The sequence below is a fragment of the Corvus cornix genome, chromosome 28 (genome assembly GCF_000738735.6).
Source record: "Corvus cornix cornix isolate S_Up_H32 chromosome 28, ASM73873v5, whole genome shotgun sequence".
NCBI classification, from domain to species: Eukaryota; Metazoa; Chordata; class Aves; order Passeriformes; family Corvidae; genus Corvus; species Corvus cornix.
Genome location: NC_046356.1, coordinates 1806894 through 1826354, shown reverse-complemented (window position 1 = coordinate 1826354; position 19461 = coordinate 1806894). Strand labels below are relative to the sequence as shown.

At 49.6% G+C, this 19461-nt stretch overlaps 3 protein-coding genes across 3 annotated transcripts; all 3 read right to left on the bottom strand.

The window, feature by feature from the left end:
• Window positions 1-520: 520 nt before the first annotated feature.
• Window positions 521-13332, bottom strand: LOC109146256 (mucin-16). The gene is made up of 28 exons (XM_039565969.1): window positions 13327-13332; window positions 13150-13217; window positions 12691-12863; window positions 12554-12580; window positions 12188-12306; window positions 12011-12078; window positions 11410-11582; window positions 10656-10682; window positions 10265-10410; window positions 10087-10154; window positions 9733-9905; window positions 9245-9271; window positions 8881-9029; window positions 8731-8798; window positions 8252-8424; window positions 7732-7758; window positions 7369-7511; window positions 7188-7255; window positions 6336-6508; window positions 5879-6042; window positions 5035-5102; window positions 4243-4397; window positions 3572-3735; window positions 3416-3480; window positions 2577-2752; window positions 2452-2496; window positions 1638-1717; window positions 521-703 (listed from the first exon to the last, which is right to left on the bottom strand). The coding sequence occupies exons 1-28, from the start codon at window positions 13330-13332 to the stop codon at window positions 605-607; spliced, it is 2892 nt and encodes a 963-aa protein (XP_039421903.1). The 3' UTR covers window positions 521-604.
• Window positions 13333-13334: 2 nt separating this feature from the next.
• On the bottom strand, window positions 13335-16490 carry LOC120411403 (mucin-16-like). Its single transcript, XM_039565968.1, has 12 exons — window positions 16485-16490; window positions 16211-16367; window positions 16074-16100; window positions 15705-15847; window positions 15528-15595; window positions 15070-15242; window positions 14933-14959; window positions 14560-14702; window positions 14383-14450; window positions 13820-13992; window positions 13684-13710; window positions 13335-13468 (listed from the first exon to the last, which is right to left on the bottom strand). The coding sequence occupies exons 1-12, from the start codon at window positions 16488-16490 to the stop codon at window positions 13335-13337; spliced, it is 1146 nt and encodes a 381-aa protein (XP_039421902.1).
• Window positions 16491-16497: 7 nt separating this feature from the next.
• Window positions 16498-19460, bottom strand: LOC120411402 (mucin-16-like). Its single transcript, XM_039565967.1, has 12 exons — window positions 19396-19460; window positions 19219-19286; window positions 18710-18882; window positions 18475-18501; window positions 18105-18247; window positions 17927-17994; window positions 17429-17527; window positions 17356-17384; window positions 17219-17245; window positions 16848-16990; window positions 16690-16738; window positions 16498-16589 (listed from the first exon to the last, which is right to left on the bottom strand). Exons 1-12 carry the CDS (start codon window positions 19405-19407, stop codon window positions 16498-16500), a joined length of 930 nt encoding a protein of 309 aa, XP_039421901.1. The 5' UTR covers window positions 19408-19460.
• Between the last annotated feature and the right edge of the window lies 1 nt (window position 19461).

Genomic DNA, 19461 nt, shown 5'->3' with positions numbered 1-19461 from the left:
GAGACAGAGGAAACACAACTTCATGGAAGTAAAACGTGGCATTTATTGAACTGAAATCAGCAGCAATCTCAAAAAAACACAGCCTGGCTGTGTTCCACTCAGATTCAACAATGTCTCTTTACATCACAATATTGTAATTATAAATAGATGAAATAGTTGAATTAATTTAAGGTACTTAAATTTTTAAAGCTCAGTGGTAAAAAAGCTAAAATCTAGGTGGGATTTCTAAGTCTACAACAGTCAGTCCCCAAAAATCTCTAAATTAGTATAATTTCAAGCCTTTTTCAGAAAACTGACATTAACACTGAAGGGCCTTGCAAACTGCACCTCCTGGTAGTTTTTATTTTCCTCTGGTTGTGTAATATTTATATAAAAATTCTATTTCTATGAAACACTGCTGTGCTTTAGAAAAATATTTTCCTCAGCACTTGCACTGTTGGCAGTTTCCTGGAGTATGAGAAGAATCATGGCAATACTGCAAAGATTTATCTCAGGGAGAGAGAAAATGCTGAAATAATTTATTAAAAGGAGTATTTTTCTCGTTTTTAGAGCTATTTTTCCTTCATCAGTGGACGAACAGGTCTGGGAAGACCAAGCTGAGGTGTCAGTGAACCTTCCCTGTGCTCAGGCTGGGGAAGTGCAGCTTGTACAGGCCCTGCTGCACCTGGTACAGGTGGGACTTTCTCCTCAGGCAGGAGAGCACCTGGTGGGAAGAGAGCAAAATTAGTGGGGAAAAAACCAAAATCAATGGGGAAAAGAACAAAATTAATGGGAAAAGAACAAAATTAATGGCAAAAAAATTGAATCCGTGCTCTGCCTGTCATTACATGCCCCCAGATCACGTTGCCAGGTGGGAAAGGAGGGATTTGGGGAATAAATGTTTGCCTAAAGCTGTGAGGCAGCTCTACAGCTGAGGAGTTTCCTCTCCTAAATCCCACTGGCTGTAATTTTGACTCCTGAACCTCCCTGCTCTCTGTAGATTTCTCTTCTCCTCAGCTGGTGCAAAGCAAACTTTTCAACCAGTGCTTTTTAGATGTTGTTCCCCATCAAAACACCACCAGAGGTGGGAAGAGGATCAGCTCTGCCTTTTCCAAGGATCTGCTCTGCCTTTTCCAAGGATCTGCAGCCCTGCCAGGCTGCTGCCATCTGTAGGTTAAGAGCACTGACTACAAAATGCTCCATGTGGTTCCCACAGGCTGTTAAAAATGTTGTCTTTGGCACTGCCTCACCTGGAACGTGCTCATCCTGCAGGTATTTGGACAGGGAAGAGGTTTAGGAAATGCTGCAGGGGGTTCCCTAATTCCACCTCTGGATTCCCTAATTCCTGCTCGTTGGCTCGGTGTTGGCCTCACCTTTGGGTCAGTGTTTTTCACTCTGCAAAAACTCAGTGCCAGCCACGATCCTGCTGCTTTTCTAGAAGGAAGATCCTGCTTCCTTGCCTAGAAATCTGCTCAGCTGACTCTAAATTCCCTTCCCCGTCTTCTGCTCCCCCATGCTTAGAAACTGGCAGGGACTGAAGGATTTGGGGTGGGTTTGGCTGTTACCAGGCACTGGGATCCTGGGGAATGTGTCTGAATGTCCCTCCTGTGGCTCTGCAGGAGTCAAGGGACAGGTGGGACAGCAAAGGGGACACTCACCAGGAAGCACAACAAGACGAGGAGGACGAAGCCCAGCAGGGTGAAAAGGCAGATGAGGATGATGGCCCAGAACTGAAGCCCTGCAAAGGGAAAAAGAAAAGGGCACATCAGGTTTAGGGACTCATCCCTGTGGGATTATGAGAGGGAAATCTCACCCTGGCAAAGTTCAGAAGTTCTGAACACTCTGTGGGTCAGGGCAAATTACAGAAATCTGGGAAAATGGAGTGAGGCTCCAAGGATCCACAGCCTTAAATGCCACTGCAGGGAGCAGCAGAGCCCCCCCAGCTGATTCCAGGGATGTTCAGAGTGACAAAATTCTGGGATGTTCAGAGTGACAAAGTTCTGTCTTAGCTGCTTCTGGACTCTCTTGGGGACAGGGCTCAGGGTGTCAGCAAAGCTGGAGTTGTTTTACCAGAGTGTTTGTGGTGCCTGAGAAAGCCACAGTTCAGGGTATTTTTTTTCTCTCTCCTGTTTGCTGTCAGTTCTGAGGTTGTACCTAAGCTGAGCCATATCTGATCTGGTCTTTTTTTAGAAATACTGCAATTATCAAAATTTATTGGTGCCAGAGTTTTAAAACAGCTCCCCAAATTGCACTGCTTTTGCCTGTCCCTCAATTCCATTTCCCTCGGGCTGGTGGCACCTGCTGTTTGCTACCAAGAGCCCTGGGATTTTGGTCTTTTCCATGGGTTTAGTCTCATTCCAAGATATCTGATGCTAATTAATTACAGCTCAAATATTTGTTAAGGTTCAAGTATTTATTAGAGCTCAAGCATTCAGTGGCTGTTGGGTCAGTCCTTCCCAAAAAAGCACCTACCAGGTCTTTTGGACTCAGGTTCATCTATCTTGAGTGGAGAGTAACCTGGAAATGAGGAGTGGGACAGATGAGGAATGGAACTCTGATTAAAACAAAAATAAGAAGAATTCTTCAAATTCTCTCACCTTCCACCACCAGACTCTGCTCCTCCAGCTCGTGGCTGGGGCCCAGCCTGGTGAAGCCCTGGGTCAGGAGTTTCAGCTCCTCAAACACCTCCTGCTCTTGTAAAGTCCCCGAGAGGGGATCCGGGGTGAACTCGCAGATGGAGGCAACCTCTGTGTGTCCTTTGCTGTGGACAGGCCTGGAGGGTGACAGGCAGAGAGGAGAGAAAGTGAAGGGGAGCTGAGTAGAGCAGGGAGAGGGATTTGGAGTCTTGTGTTTGCAGATGTCCCAGCGATGTTTTATTGGGATGGGATCACTTCTAGCAGCTTGTTCTGGGTGAGACAGGAACTCCTTCAGCCTTGGGAAATCCATCCACTGATTTAATCCCCAGCAAGGCATTTTTAAGAGGTAAATCAGCTCTAAGAGGAAAATCAACTCTATTTCTAGGAGTTAGATCAGCTTTATGTCTAAAAGTTAAATCAACTCTGCTGCTTTGTTCCACCAGAGAGGAGTTGCAGGAGCCTCACCCAGGCAGATTTTGTCCTCAGGTTGGTCAGTTCTGTTGCTGGTTTTCCTGCTGTGTGTCGGTGCAATTTGAGCTTATTTGAACATGCTAAATGAGAGAATGGAGGTGTTTGCTTTACCCTGGGATTGTTCATGCATGGAAACAGCTCTGCCAGCACCGAAACAAAACCAGCTCTGTTTGGGCAGAAACCTTCTGTAGTGAAGGCAAAACTGACTGAGGGTGAGTGAAGTGACTCCCGTGTGTCAGTGGGGGCACAGAGGTTGGCAGGGAGGTGTGGACACCCTGAATGTCTTCCTGAACTGCTCTTTTGGGACTTGGAAAAAGCACTGGACGTACCCAAAGCTCTCCACAGTGCAGCCAACAAATCGGTCCTTCAGGTGGCTGCTCCTGAATACCTCGAGCTGAGGGGGAGAAACAAAACAGTTGAGGAAGGCTGAGTTAATTTAACACATCCTTTGGACAGGGAGCTCAAGCTGTTGCTGCTCATTTCACCTCTTTCTCAATCTTCTCTTTGTTCTCTTGGTACATTCTGGAGCTGGAGTCCCGCAGTTCTGGCGAGTAGGGAAGGTTGGAGATTCGGAAATTTAATCCAAAGGGTTTTTTGTCAGACTTGAGGGGTGTCTTGTGAGTTGCTGCCTCAACTGAGAGTTCCAAAGCTGGAAGTGGAGAGGAAAATTAAATTCTAGCAGAGAGAAACTGAGGCTTTCCTACCAAGCAGCACTGAGCCGCAGCCTTGAGGTCTTAGATTGGCAGAACTTGAGTTGCACTGGGGTCTGACAGGAAATTCCCAAGGTACCAGGCCATTCATTTCTTTGGGATGCCGCACATTGGGAAAAAAAGCTGAAACGCTGTTTGGCTCTAGATGGTTGAATTTGTGGCAAGCAGTTCCCACTTCATTTTCTGATTCTTTAATGTTGAATAACACCTAATTTTGAATAGCAATTCAATTTTGAATAACAACTCAATATTGAATAACATCTTAATACTGAATAACCCCTTAAGCCATCGAGGACTAAAGGACTGAATGTCTGAATGGCCCAAATCAGAGTCCAGTGATTCAACTTAATAATACATTTATTTCTGCTCTGACAGAGCAGAATTTGGGAAATTCTGAGTGTGCCATGGCAAAGTGAGTTCTCTGGGCAGGGATTTGATCCACATACTGTCCACTGAGAATTCCTGCAGTCTGTAGCTGCTCCCCAGCCACTGCCCGCTGGTGCTGGAGGTCCTGTCCTGGAAAGTCCTTTCAACCACGGCTCTGTTGATGTTGGGGTCGGGCTGGAAGAAGCACAGGCAGTCGACCACTATGGATCCAGGCCTGTGGGCAGAGGGACAGAGGTTTGGAGATAAACAGGGTGGGCAGGAAGCTCCATGTGGGAAAAAGTTTCCTGAAGGGTTCCTGCTGTTGTGAGGGTTAAAGTAACGTGGTGGAATAATGGTGTGGAATGGGCTGGTTGGGGCTTTTCCTTTGGATAAGAACAGGAATTAAAATTTTACCTCCTCTCTGGACAAATTTAGGTCATATTGCATGAATGCCAGGAAAGAGCAGCACTTTTAGGTTTTTTAAAGCTTTTGCCCTGTGGGAGGGTCCCTTGTCCAAGCCTCACTCCATCCTGAGGAGGACACTGCAGCTCACTTGTAAAACTCGTGGAGTTCAAGTTGAGAGGAGTGTGGGAGTCACAGGATCACCAGTTCCCAGTAAAAGGAGGGAATCAGTAATTCCTGGGGTACTCAGAGACCTGAGTGTGCCTTACAGAAACCCTGACTGAGAAACCCTAGTCCAAAAAAAATTCAAACTGACAAATTCTGGGAAGCCTGGAAACGCCTCTTTAGGGCATCAATTTCCAACAGGAGAATGGAAGGGAGGAATTCCAAAGGGGCCAGTGGCACTTGGCCATGGTGAAACAGTGCCAGGGGGTGACAATCTTTAACCAAAATCAGATTTTATCCCAAACCTCAGCCCAGTGATGTTGCAGGTCAGGAACTGGTCCCGCAGGTCGCTCTGACGGTACAAGTGATTCATCTGAAATGAAAATGTTCCATTAAATATTAATGAGTTTGGGCACTGTGGGGATGCTTTAGGGCAGCAGGAGGGACCTGAGCTCTGGAGAAACACTGGGGTTATTTTTTGCTGGTTGGATTTCATGGCAGTTGGGTTTTCCTTTGGAATTGGCACCTTCTGGTGGTGGGCTCTGACTTCCAGCCTGGCAAACCTTCCTGCCTTATCCGAGCAGGACGCCGGTGTGGGAGAGCAGTGTCCTGAGTGACAGCCCAACCTCACAGACCCACAGCTCAAAGAGGGCAAAACCCACCCAATCAGGGCCTTATGAGGTTGATAAGTTGGATTGGTGCTGAAGAGAAAGCATTGGATTCTAGAAGTGAATTATGGATGTGCTGACCAGAGATTTGCCCAGCAGGGATTGGCCTTGGATGCACTTCTGGAGGTGGGAGTGAAATGCTGAGGGTGTCTTCATTTAGCAGATCAGCTCTGGCATTTTGCAGTCCATGTCTTTGGCTGGAGAGAATTTCTTAAGACCACGTGGAATCATGGAATGGTTTGGTTTGGAAAGGACCTTAAAGATCCTCCAGTCCCAGCCCCCTGCCTTGGGCACGGGTGACACCCACCAGGTACAACTTAGCAAAACCAAAAGTGAATCAAAGGCCAGTCTCATCTTTCAGATTCCTGGAATGTTTGTTCCCAAATGTTGATTTTTAATTATTTTTTTAAACTCTGACATAAATCTTTGGCAGTTGCTTCAAAGACTGACCAGTCAGACACATTCTCAAGTACCTGCTTACCTTGTTGGTGATGCTTTCCACTGCTGCTCTGTATTCTGGAGACTGGGAGTCAGGGTTGGTGAGGTTTACATTAACTATTCTGAAGCTCAGTCTGTAGCCAAATTTGGCTGCCATTTCAGTTAAGACAGGCTTTCTGGTGGCAGCTGTGTCTATGAGGGGGAAACCTAAATAAAAAGGGTAGAGTGAATTTATTTTTAGGTCTGTCCATATCATAAAAGCAATATAAGTGCATCCCTGCTTAGATCATAGAACGTAACAATGAAATTCTCCAGGAATTTGTGTGATTTAAGGGATGGAAATGCTGCCAGCATGGCTATATCATGTTGGATTGATGTGGTCATTGTGCCAAAGCTCAGAGAAAACCAACAAACCGAAGGGTTCCTCAGTGCTCAGGCTCCAGGGATGAGGAGTGATCTCCAGGAGATCCCAAAATCTTGTTATCCCGATGGATGCTTACCATCAACATACAAGCTGTTCCTGTCCAGGCTGTAGTGGCCCAGTCTGGTGACATTGTTGGTCATGGTGCTCAGCTCCTGGTAAAGCTTTTCTCTGTCAAACCTGGCCAGGCTGGCATTGTCCTTGCAGCTGCACACGGCGTCCACTTTTGTGTCATCCCCAGCCCTTCCAGACCTAGGGGGAAATGTCAGACACGTTCTTTGGGACACTGCTCTGCTGGAGGAACTCCCTTTGGGCTTTTTAGGACAGACACCAAACCCTCAGTGCCAATGGGCTCCTGCATCCTTCACCAGGCTCTCCAGAACTGGGGTGATGACATTTAGATACTAAAATGATTTTACCAGCTAAAAAAATTCCTGGCTGGACAGGGAGGTGTCACTGGTTCTGTTTTCTGGCCTCAGAACAACCATGAATTGATGGTGATAGTGGATAAACAAATGGTTCACTGCCGTTTCAGCAGTATTTTGGGTGTTTTATGTTTAGGTACTTTGGTATCTCAGACACTTCTTATTTAGTATTCTTTCAGATACTTTCAGTGTCTGCAGGAAGGGCTCAGAGTATGGACCAGGGTCTGTTCCCTGCTGGTGAGGAATAGGACAAGAGGAACAGGCAGGAACTGATGCCCAGGAAGTTCATGAGCATGAGGAAGAACTTCCCTGGTTAGTGACCAAACACTGGAACAGATCGTCCAGAAAAGTTGTGGAATCTCCTCACTGGATATATTCCAGAGCCATCTGGACACAATCCATGCGCCCTGGGATGACCCTGCTGGAGCAGGGAGGTGGGATCAGGTGACCCACTGAGGTTCCTTCCAACCTGACCCGCCCTGGGATTCTGGAATTCTGAGTCTTACCTAAATCTCATGGTTTTACATCCTGTGTAGGCAGAGCTTATGCTGCTCCTTTTGAAAAGAGGGTCAAGCTGTCAAAAAAAAAAGGGACAATTGAGAGATGGGAATCACATTGCGAGTTTAAAGCAGGCGGATTTAGGTCACCACCATGACCCAAAAGGGGCACAAGCAGAGCCAGACTCACGTAGTGGTTCATAACTTTCACTGTGGACTTGAATTTGCGGGAATTTGGGTCATCCAGATCTGCAGTGTAGCGGAGGTTGGTCAAGGTGAAATTAAGTGTGAAATTCCTGGATGTTGGTCTTGGTGCAGATGTGGTGCTCCGAGCTGTAATCAAAGGGGAGAAGGATTAGGAATTTCCTACAAAAAATCTGTTTTCACTTCCAAAACCCTCCTAATCCCAGCACACCTCAAAGCTACTCTGAATAATCCATTCCCCTCTGAATTTCGGAGGGGAGCGCTTCTTTGAGAGCTTCCCCTGAAATGAATTTGGCAAAATGAACTTGGCAAAATGAACTTGGCAAAATGAATTTGGCAAAATACTTACGGGATCTCTCAAGGGGTTCATTGTAACCTGGAAAGGAAATGCAAGAGAAAGAGTTATGTAAGAGAGCATCCACTTGGTAGAAGTGGGGAGGGGGTGATTAAAAGCATGACTTGGGAATGAATCATCAGAACCAGGCCCCAAGGGTGTGAATGTGTTAAACAAACAAAGCTTAGGCAGAACAAGGTGCTTTGGAAGAGCAGGGCTACAACGAGAAAATGTGTGTGACAATTTTTAATTAAACACTGTGGAACAGAAATCAGGTGGAATGTTCGCAGGCAGGTGAATGATGGAGGTCAAAACTAAAATTAAGTCACTCTTCAATGTAATACAGAAATTAAAATCTTCAAAAATGTCAGCGTGAAAAGATTTTAAATCTTACACTTCATCTTACACAGATAAATTATGCAGAAAACTCCAGATCTCTTCAAGGTCACTTTTTTAACATTGAGGTGATCCCTGAGAGCCAAGGTGGTCCCAAACTGCTCCAGTGCCCGGAGGAACAGGAAAATCAAACACTCACCATTGACATAGAGGCTCTTGTTGTCCAGGCTGTAGATTCCCAGCTTGGTGATACCACTTGTCATTCTCCTCAGCTCTTGGTAAACCTCAGCTGGGTTAAATTTGGGCACCTGGGAGCCCTTTCCATAGCTGCAGATGATGTCCACTCCTGTGCTATCCGTGTTCTTCCCAGGCCTGAGGAATTGAATATCATGGAGTTTCTGTTAGTTATTAAAAATATTTGGGTTTTTTTTTTCTGATGTAATTAAAAAACCTCTCCCCATAAATCTGTCCACAGTTCTCAGATGAAGTGGAGAAACTACTGAATGTGGTCTTACAAGGAAAAAGGCTTTGTAAGATAAAGACCATACAAAAGGGAGTAGAAGCTTTATTATAATGAAAGCAACTACTTGAAAAAGGAGAACAATTATTAAAGGGTCGCTCAGATGTAAGGAAATCATTTGCCGCAGTTCCAGGTGAATCTCTCAGGTTATTGCTCACCTGAATCCCGTCACTTTGCAGCCAGAGAAATGAGGGCCAATGCTGCTCTTCTGAAGCAGGGGGTCAATCTGGCAAGGAAATGTCTTTGTGAAGATGGGAAACCCAAAATCCTGGGGGATTTCAGTGAAAACCAATGTGACTTTGGCTTACGTAGTGTTTCATTATTTTCTCAGTGGACCGGTATTTGCGGGAATTTGGTGTCTGCAGGTCGGTGGTGAACATGAGGTTGATTATGGTGAAGTTCAGGCTGAAGTGGTCCGTGATTGCTCCTGGGCTTTGTGTGGTGGCTGTTTTTACTGCTGCAAGAGAGAACAAACATGACAGGGATAAAATAAGAACAGGATCTTCATAAGACACTGCAGTTATTGGGTTTCTTAGAGAAAAAAATGGTGTGAACATGATCCTACCCTTCAGACATTTTGCAGTGTTATAAACATTGCCAAATCAGCAGGAAACAAAATCAATTTATGCCTTTAAGTAGCTTTAACCTGTGTCTGGGTTTAAATATACTTACAGGATGCACTGTGAGGCTCATTGTAATCTGAAAAACAAATGGAAAATTATTAGGAAAATATTCCAAGAAAGTCTCAGCAGGACTAAATACAGGGGGTTTTATTACAGGATTGTGGTTACTGAATTCAGGACTTTTAACTTGGTGACTGACAAGGTTTTGCCCTCAAATTTTTGTTCTCTGTTTTGAGAGGTGTATTAAGTCTTCTTCATTCTAATTTCAAATTCGTCTGTGTCAACATTGAAGGTTGGACTTGATCTCAGAGGTGTTCTCCTACCATAATGATTCCATGATTCCAACAGAGAATCCCAGAATGATTTGAGAGGGAAAGGACCATAAAGACCATCCAGTTCCAACCCCTCTGCCCCAGACAGGGACAACTTTCACTAGACCAGGATGCTCAGAGCTCCATCCCACATGGCCTTAAACACTTCCAGAGATGGGGAATCCACAATTTCATTAGGAATAATGCCTTGAGGAAGTCTCATTACCATTGACGTAGAGGCTCTGGCTGTTGAGGCTGTAGTGTCCCAGCTTGGTGATGCCATTGGTCATTTTGCTCAGCTCACGGTAAATGGTTGTTCTGTTGAATTTGGGATCTGAAGGCTCATCCCTACAGCTGCACATGGCATCTACTCCTGTGTCATCCCTGTTCTTCGTGGACCTAGGAAACGAGGCATTGGTTTAGTCATTATTGAGAAATCCATCTTAATCAAAGACAGGAATTGGAAAAACCCCTCAGACATTGCTGACACGTAAGAAAATACTCAGAGATGAGTTAAATGCTGAGAAATGGGAATTTTAAGAAGCAGGGAATGAGGACTTTTCCCAGACATGGCTCTTACCTGAATGCCATTACTTTGCAGCCGATGTAAGCTGGGCCAATGCTGCTCCTTTGGAATAAAGGATCAACCTGGAAATGGAATAACAACGTGGCAATAAGCCAAATGTCCTGGTGAAGGTAAGAGATGAGAGATACTGAGAGAACTGTGCCCCAGCAGGGCATTGTTTTGCCAGACTTACGTAGTGGTACATGACTTTTTCTGTTGACTTGAATCTCCTGGAATTGGGTTTCTCCAGATCTGTAGTGAACTGGAGGTTGGTTATTGTGAAGTTCAGGGTGAAGGTCTTTACTGCTGGTGCCAGAGGTTGGGCGCTTTGATCAGCAGCTGTAATGAGAAAGGAAAGTTATTGCTTGAAAATATCATTTCATGTTCAACATCCCAAGAGGAAACACGCTGAGCACAATTCCCAGATATTCTAGGTGGCTTCAAGGCTATATAAGCTCACAAATTCTCTTAACACTATTTTATAGACCAGCAGTGCTCTTGCTTGGTTAATCCAATTTGTTGTTTTGGCTTTTGCTAATTAGCAAAATCTTCCTGCTCCTCAATTTCTCTTTAAAGGTACTTACACAGTTCAGGATGCACTTCCTTATGACCTGTGGGGGGAAGAAAAGGGACAGGATTTGAGAAGTGCCCTACAGTTGGAGAGGTTTGGCACACACAGAACATGTCTGAGAGCTCCTGTGTAAACCTTTCCTAGGAAAGACTGATTTGGTGACTGTCCAGGCATAAATGCACATTCATCCTACTGGATGTTGTTGGCAAGGCGCTGCTTTTCTTAGCAGTGCACAGAATTGTCCCTCTCCTAGGGATGTTTAGAAGGAATTTACCCATTCCCTAAATCTAGCTTAGAATCACAGGATGGTTTGGGGTGGAAGGGAATTTAAAGATCATCAAGTTCCAACCACACTGCCATGGCCAAGGAACCATTTAATTTCTACATGGAAAATTTATGTATGATTTTGTCAAGTGATGATAAGTTCTAGTGCTGTTCCTTGACCTTGAGAGGTCAATCCCTATATTCTCTAAAAAGTTCATAGATAGAATACTTGAAATTAATGTAACAGAGAAAGTATACTTGAAAAAGGTTAATTTTACTATATTAAAAATATATATATAGAAGGAGGTAAAATTATAAATGTATGTAGAGTGCAGGAGGTCCTGTAAACCCAACCAAAAAAATGAGAGATACAGATGAGTGAAAGAACAAAAAGTAGTAGAAAAAAAGGAATTACTTAGTGAATGAACATGACAAGATATGAAATGATTTAAGTTTAGGAAATTAACTATATGAAAATTAAACAAATCAAAAAAAATTGTCACCGTTGACGTAGAGGCTGTCCTTGTCCAGGCTGTAGGGGCCCAGCTGGGTGATGCCTCTGGTCTTGTTGCTCACTTGGTGGTACAGCCCCACCCTGTCCAAAGGCGCAGCCGAGGGCTCCTTGCTGTAGGTGCACACGGCGTCCACCCGGGTCTCGTCCCTGTGACTGCCTGGCCTGCAAAACACAGCGACCTCCCTCAGAAATCCTGCTCTGCACATTGTCTCCTCAGCCCTTGGCCCTGGTCCTGCCATGGCCATTTCTGAGTAGGAAGTCAAGCCCTGCCTTCCCCAAATGTGCCTGTTTGGTGGCTGGACACTGTTCTCCGGCTCCACTAAGGCCCTGGGACACTTCATGAGGAGGGAGCCTGGAAGGACTTTGAAGTCATTCTAGGAGTTACCAAGTAATCTTAAACTTCACTGCCCCAAGATGAGAGTAAAGTCAGTGAGAGGCTGTTCTAAGAAAGAAGGGCATCAGGGAGAAATGCCAGAGGCAGGAGGGCAGTAGCGAGAAGGTCCTGCCTCCCTAAAAGAGGAGAACATGAGTGACCAGTCCTGTTACGAGAGTGAGGGCCTTTCATAGGGACACAGGGGTGCAGCCCATACCTGAAGTCTGCTGTCTCACATCCTTGGAAAACAGGGCCAATGCTGCTTTCCTTCAGCAGGCGGTCCAGCTGCCAAGGGAAGAGGTTTCACAATTAAGCCATGGCCGTCTCCCTGCAGTCCTCCCAAGCTGATGAGGCCAAAGAAGGCAAGGATATGGCTCAGTGCTGGTTGACTTACCAGGGTGTTCATAACTCTTCGAGTAGCTCTGAACCTGGCCGAGTCAGGATTCTCCAGGTCGGAAGTGTAGGGGAGGTTGGTGATGGTGAAGTTGACGGTGAAACGCTCGAGGGCGGCAGCTGTTCGTTGTTGATGGGGGGAGCTGCAGAAGCACAGATGGGGAAGGAAAAGAGGCAAAAGCAAGGGTGTCAAGCCTATGGTTGGACAACCACTGAGGTCTCCAGCCAGCCCTGGTGTTCATGGGGAAGGCTGGCAGGATTCCTGCCTCTGTCCTGGACCCAAGCCCTCAGCCTTTTCTGACTGAAGGAAGTCCAAGTGAGGAATTTCCTGCCTTCTGATCCCATCCTTCTCCTGCAAGGTACTCACTGGTCAGCACTGGCTGTTCGTTGTATCCTGGGAAAAGAGAGAGACAGAGGGTCAGGAGCTGGAGCTGGGCAAGGGGCAGCACTGGGGGAGGGCTGGTGTGGGGGAGCAGAGGAGGCCGAGGGAGGAGCTCTGGTCACCGTTGACGTAGAGGCTGTCCTTGTCCAGGCTGTAGGGGCCCAGCTGGGTGATGCCTCTGGTCTTGTTGCTCACTTGGTGGTACAGCCCCACCCTGTCCAAAGGCGCAGCCGAGGGCTCCTTGCTGTAGGTGCACACGGCGTCCAGCCGGGTCTCGTCCCTGTCACTGCCTGGCCTGCAAAACACAGCGACCTCCCTCAGAAATCCTCCTCTGCACATTGTCTCCTCAGGCATGGGTTTTGGATTGTCCATGGCCCATTTAGGTATGATTTGACTGTCATCTTAGGGCTAAAATTTGATCATGTATAGGGAATAGCGCAGGAAGAGGAGGGATGCTCGAAGGAAGAGGCGTATCAGCATGGAGGTCCTGACTCCATAGGCTGGGAACCAAAAGAGGAGAAGTCCAAGGGAGCCCTCAAAAGACCGAGGGACGTGCAGGGACAGTTGAGCAAGACCCATACCTGAAGTCTGCTGTCTCACATCCTTGGAAAACAGGGCCAATGCTGCTTTCCTTCAGCAGGCGTTCCAGCTGCCAAGGGAAGAGGATTCTCGGATAAGCCATGACCATTTCTCTGCACTCCCTCCAGATATACTAGGCCACTGGGGGCAAGGCAGTGTCCCAGGGATGGCTCAATTACCATCATGTTCATAACCCTTCGAGTAGCTCTGAACCTGGCCGAGTCAGGATTCTCCAGGTCGGAAGTGTAGGGGAGGTTGGTGATGGTGAAGTTGATGGTGAAAGCTCGAGGGCGGCAGCTGTCGTTGTTGGATGGGTGGGAGCTGGCAGAAGCACAGATGGGGAAGGAAAAGAGGCAAAAGCCAGGGTGTCAGGGCTCTGGATGGAAAACCACTGAGGTCTCCTGCTGGCCCTGCTCTCCATGGGGAATGTTGCCACAATCCCTATATTTTCCCTGGCATATCAGGGCCGCAGCCTTCAGTGCCCAGTGAGGCCCTTGCAGCTTCCTGACCCCATCCCGCCCGTGCAAGGTACTCACTGGTCAGCACTGGCTGTTCGTTGTATCCTGGGAAAAGAGAGAGACAGAGGGTCAGGAGCTGGAGCTGGGCAAGGGGCAGCACTGGGGGAGGGCTGGTGTGGGGAGCAGAGGAGGCCGAGGGAGGAGCTCTGGTCACCGTTGACGTAGAGGCTGTCCTTGTCCAGGCTGTAGGGGCCCAGCTGGGTGATGCCTCTGGTCTTGTTGCTCACTTGGTGGTACAGCCCCACCCTGTCCAAAGGCGCAGCCGAGGGCTCCTTGCTGTAGGTGCACACGGCGTCCACCCGGGTCTCGTCCCTGTCACTGCCTGGCCTGCAAAACACAGCGACCTCCTTGAGCACTCTCCTCTGCACATTGTCTCCTCAAGGCCTTGTCTTGTTGCTGCTGTGGCCATTCCTGTGTGTGAAACCAAGGTCTGCCTTCCCAAAATATGCGTGTGTATTTGGTGGCCACACACTGCCCTCCACCCCCACTGAGGCCCTGGGGCTCTTCAGGAACAAGAAGGCCTGGAAGGAGTTCCGAATTGTCTTTGGATTGGACCTTCAGCACCCCAAGATGTGAGTGCTGGCAATGAGGGGCGGCTCTAAGAGAGAAGGTGTCAGGGAGAAGGTCCTTCCTCCATAAAAGAGGAGAACATGAGTGTGACTGGCCCCATTATCTGCAGGTGATCCTTTCAAAGGGACACAGGGGTGCAACCCATACCTGAAGTCTGTTGTCTCACATCCTTGGAAAACAGGGCCAATGCTGCTTTCCTTCAGCAGGCGGTCCAGCTGCCAAGGGAAGAGGTTTCACAATTAAGCCATGGCCATCTCCCTGCAGTCCTCCCAAGCTGATGAGGCCAAAGAAGGCAAGGATATGGCTCAGTGCTGGTTGACTTACCAGGGTGTTCATAACTCTTCGAGTAGCTCTGAACCTGGCCGAGTCAGGATTCTCCAGGTCGGAAGTGTAGGGGAGGTTGGTGATGGTGAAGTTGACGGTGAAACGCTCGAGGGCGGCAGCTGTCGTTGTTGGATGGGTGGGAGCTGGAAGAAGCACAGGAGGGAGTGACAAGGGTCAGAGGCTTGGTTGTTACAGCCCTGGCTGGACAATTGCAGAGGTCTCCAGGCAGCCCTGCTCTCCATGGGGATGGCTGGGAGGATCCCCATGTCCCCAGGATCTCATGCCCCAGGCCCCAGTCTCCTCTGTCCTAAAGCAGACTGTGGTGAGGCCCTTGCTGTCCTCTGATCCCATCCCGCCCGTGCAAGGTACTCACTGGTCAGCACTGGCTGTTCGTTGTATCCTGGGAAAAGAGAGAGACAGAGGGTCAGGAGCTGGAGCTGGGCAAGGGGCAGCACTGGGGGAGGGCTGGTGTGGGGGAGCAGAGGAGGCCGAGGGAGGAGCTCTGGTCACCGTTGACGTAGAGGCTGTCCTTGTCCAGGCTGTAGGGGCCCAGCTGGGTGATGCCTCTGGTCTTGTTGCTCACTTGGTGGTACAGCCCCACCCTGTCCAAAGGTGCAGCCGAGGGCTCCTTGCTGTAGGTGCACACGGCGTCCACCCGGGTCTCGTCCCTGTCACTGCCTGGCCTGCAAAACACAGCAACCTCCCTCAGAAATCCTCCTCTGCACATTGTCTCCTCAGGCATGGGTTTTGGATTGTCCATGGCCCGTTTAGGTATGATTTGACTGTCATCTTAGGGCTAAAATTTGATCATGTATAGGGAATAGCGCAGGAAGAGAGGGATGCTCGAAGGAAGAGGCGTATCAGCATGGAGGTCCTGACTCCATAGGCTGGGAACCAAAAGAGGAGAAGTCCAAGGGAGCCCTCAAAAGACCGAGGGACCTGCAGGGACAGTTGAGCAAGACCCATACCTGAAGTCTGTTGTCACACATCCTTGGAAAACACGGCCAATGCTGCTTTCCTTCAGCAGGCGGTCCAGCTGCCAAGGGAAGAGGTTTCACAATTAAGCCATGGCCATCTCCCTGCAGTCCTCCCAAGCTGATGAGGCCAAAGAAGGCAAGGATATGGCTCAGTGCTGGTTGACTTACCAGGGTGTTCATAACTCTTCGAGTAGCTCTGAACCTGGCCGAGTCAGGATTCTCCAGGTCGGAAGTGTAGGGGAGGTTGGTGATGGTGAAGTTGACGGTGAAATGCTCGAGGGCGGCAGCTGTCGTTGTTGGATGGGTGGGAGCTGGCAGAAGCACAGATGGGGAAGGAAAAGAGGCAAAAGCAAGGGTGTCAAGCCTATGGTTGGACAACCACTGAGGTCTCCAGCCAGCCCTGGTGTTCATGGGGAAGGCTGGCAGGATTCCTGCCTCTGTCCCGGATCCCAAGCCTTCAGCCTCCTCTGCCTGAAGGAAGCCCTAGTGAGGCATTTCCTGCCTTCTGATCCCATCCCGCCCGTGCAAGGTACTCACTGGTCAGCACTGGCTGTTCGTTGTATCCTGGGAAAAGAGAGAGACAGAGGGTCAGGAGCTGGAGCTGGGCAAGGGGCAGCACTGGGGGAGGGCTGGTGTGGGGGAGCAGAGGAGGCCGAGGGAGGAGCTCTGGTCACCGTTGACGTAGAGGCTGTCCTTGTCCAGGCTGTAGGGGCCCAGCTGGGTGATGCCTCTGGTCTTGTTGCTCACTTGGTGGTACAGCCCCACCCTGTCCAAAGGCGCAGCCGAGGGCTCCTTGCTGTAGGTGCACACGGCGTCCACCGGGTCTCGTCCCTGTCACTGCCTGGCCTGCAAAACACAGCGCGACCTCCCTCAGAAATCCTCCTCTGCACATTGTCTCCTCAGGCATGGGTTTTGGATTGTCCATGGCCCATTTAGGTATGATTTGACTGTCATCTTAGGGCTAAAATTTGATCATGTATAGGGAATAGCGCAGGAAGAGGAGGGATGCTCGAAGGAAGAGGCGTATCAGCATGGAGGTCCTGCCTCCATAGGCTGGGAACCAAAAGAGGAGAAGTCCAAGGGAGCCCTCAAAAGACCGAGGGACGTGCAGGGACAGTTGAGCAAGACCCATACCTGAAGTCTGCTGTCTCACATCCTTGGAAAACAGGGCCAATGCTGCTTTCCTTCAGCAGGCGGTCGAGCTGCCAAGGGAAGAGGATTCCCGGATAAGCCATGACCATTTCTCTGCACTCCCTCCAGATATACTAGGCCACTGGGGGCAAGGCAGTGTCCCAGGGATGGCTCAATTACCATCATGTTCATGACCCTTCGAGTAGCTCTGAACCTGGCCGAGTCAGGATTCTCCAGGTCGGAAGTGTAGGGGAGGTTGGTGATGGTGAAGTTGATGGTGAAACGCTCGAGGGCGGCAGCTGTCGTTGTTGGATGGGTGGGAGCTGGCAGAAGCACAGATGGGGAAGGAAAAGAGGCAAAAGCCAGGGTGTCAGGGCTCTGGATGGAAAACCACTGAGGTCTCCTGCTGGCCCTGCTCTCCATGGGGAATGTTGCCACAATCCCTATATTTTCCCTGGGATATCAGGGCCACAGCCTTCAGTGCCCAGGGGAAGACCCCAGTGAGGCCCTTTCAGCTTCCTGATCCCATCCTGCCCCTACAAGGTACTCACTGGTCAGCACTGGCTGTTTGTTGTATCCTGGGAAAAGAGAGAGACAGAGGGTCAGGAGCTGGAGCTGGGCAAGGGGCAGCACTGGGGGAGGGCTGGTGTGGGGGAGCAGAGGAGGCCGAGGGAGGAGCTCTGGTCACCGTTGACGTAGAGGCTGTCCTTGTCCAGGCTGTAGGGGCCCAGCTGGGTGATGCCTCTGGTCTTGTTGCTCACTTGGTGGTACAGCCCACCCTGTCCAAAGGCGCAGCCGAGGGCTCCTTGCTGTAGGCGCACACGGCGTCCACCCGGGTCTCGTCCCTGTCACTGCCTGGCCTGCAAAACACAGCGACCTCCTTGAGCACTCTCCTCTGCATGTCTTCCTCTCAAGGCTGGGTCTTGGGACTGCCTTGGTCATTTCATGGTCATTTGCCTTTCCAAAATATGTGTGTGTGTGTGTGATTGGTGCCCCGACACTCTTCTGCACCTTCAAAAACATTCTGAGCATGTTCATGAAGGAGAGGGCCTGGAAGGAATTTGGAGTCATCTTGGGATCGGGCCATCACCTCCCGAAGAGGAGAGCGCAGCAAGTGAGGTGGAGATAGAAAAGAGAGAGGGAGAGCAGGAAGAAGGAGGGAGAATGTCCTGAGTCTGTAAGAGTGCAGAACATGAGCGTGACTGGTCCCCTTACATAAGTGAGAACACTGCAAAGGCACATTTGAGCAAGACCCATACCTTAAATCTGTTGTCTCACATCTTTGGAATACAGGGCCAATGCTGCTTTCCTTCAGCAGGCGGTCGAGCTGCCAAGGGAAAAGATTTCCCAGTTAGGCCATGGCCATCTCACGGCTCTCCCTCCACCTTTAGAGAGCCTGGGGAGGGCAGGACAATTGCCCAGTGCTGGTCAACTTACGAGCATGTTCATGACCCTTTGTGTAGCTCTGAACTTGGCCGAGTCAGGATTCTCCAGGTCGGAAGTGTAGGGGAGGTTGGTGATGGTGAAGTTGACGGTGAAATGCTCGAGGGTGGCAGCTGTCGTTGTTGGATGGGTGGGAGCTGGAAGAAGCAGAAATCCAGAATGACAAGGGGCAAGAGCCAGAGTGTCAGGGCTCTGGATGGAAAACCACTGAGGTCTCCTGCTGGCCCTGCTCTCCATGGGGAATGTTGCCACGATCCCCATTTTTTCCCTGGGATATCAGGGCCACAGCCTTCAGTGCCCAGGGAAGACCCCAGTGAGGCCCTTGCAGCTTCCTGACCCCATCCCGCCCGTGCAAGGTACTCACTGGTCAGCACTGGCTGTTCGTTGTATCCTGGGAAAAGAGAGAGACAGAGGGTCAGGAGCTGGAGCTGGGCAAGGGGCAGCACTGGGGGAGGGCTGGTGTGGGGGAGCAGAGGAGGCCGAGGGAGGAGCTCTGGTCACCGTTGACGTAGAGGCTGTCCTTGTCCAGGCTGTAGGGGCCCAGCTGGGGGAGGGCTGGTGTGGGGGAGCAGAGGAGGCCGAGGAGGAGCTCTGGTCACCGTTGACGTAGAGGCTGTCCTTGTCCAGGCTGTAGGGGCCCAGCTGGGTGATGCCTCTGGTCTTGTTGCTCACTTGGTGGTACAGCCCCACCCTGTCCAAAGGCGCAGCCGAGGGCTCCTTGCTGTAGGCGCACACGGCGTCCACCCGGGTCTCGTCCCTGTCACTGCCTGGCCTGCAAAACACAGCGACCTCCTTGAGCACTCTCCTCTGCACATTGTCTCCTCAGGCATGGGTTTTGGGTTGTCCATGGCCCTTTTAGGCAGGATTTGACTGTCATCAGGCATGGTTTTTGGATTGTCCATGGCCCGTTTAGGTATGATTTGACTGTCATCTTAGGGCTAAAATATGATCATGTATAGGGAATAGCACAGGAACAGGAGGGATACTCGACGGAAGTAGGGCATCAGCATGGAGGTCCTGCCTCCATAGGCTGGGCACCCGGAGAGAAGTCCAAGGGAGCCCTCAAAAGACCGAGGGACGTGCAGGGACAGTTGAGCAAGACCCATACCTGAAGTCTGCTGTCTCACATCCTTGGAAAACAGGGCCAATGCTGCTTTCCTTCAGCAGGCGGTCCAGCTGCCAAGGGAAGAGGTTTCACAATTAGGCCATGGCCATCTCTCTGCACTCCTGCAAAGCGGATGAGGCCAAAGAGGGCAAGGATATGGCTCAGTGCTGGTTGACTTACCAGGGTGTTCATAACTCTTCGAGTAGCTCTGAACCTGGCCGAGTCAGGATTCTCCAGGTCGGAAGT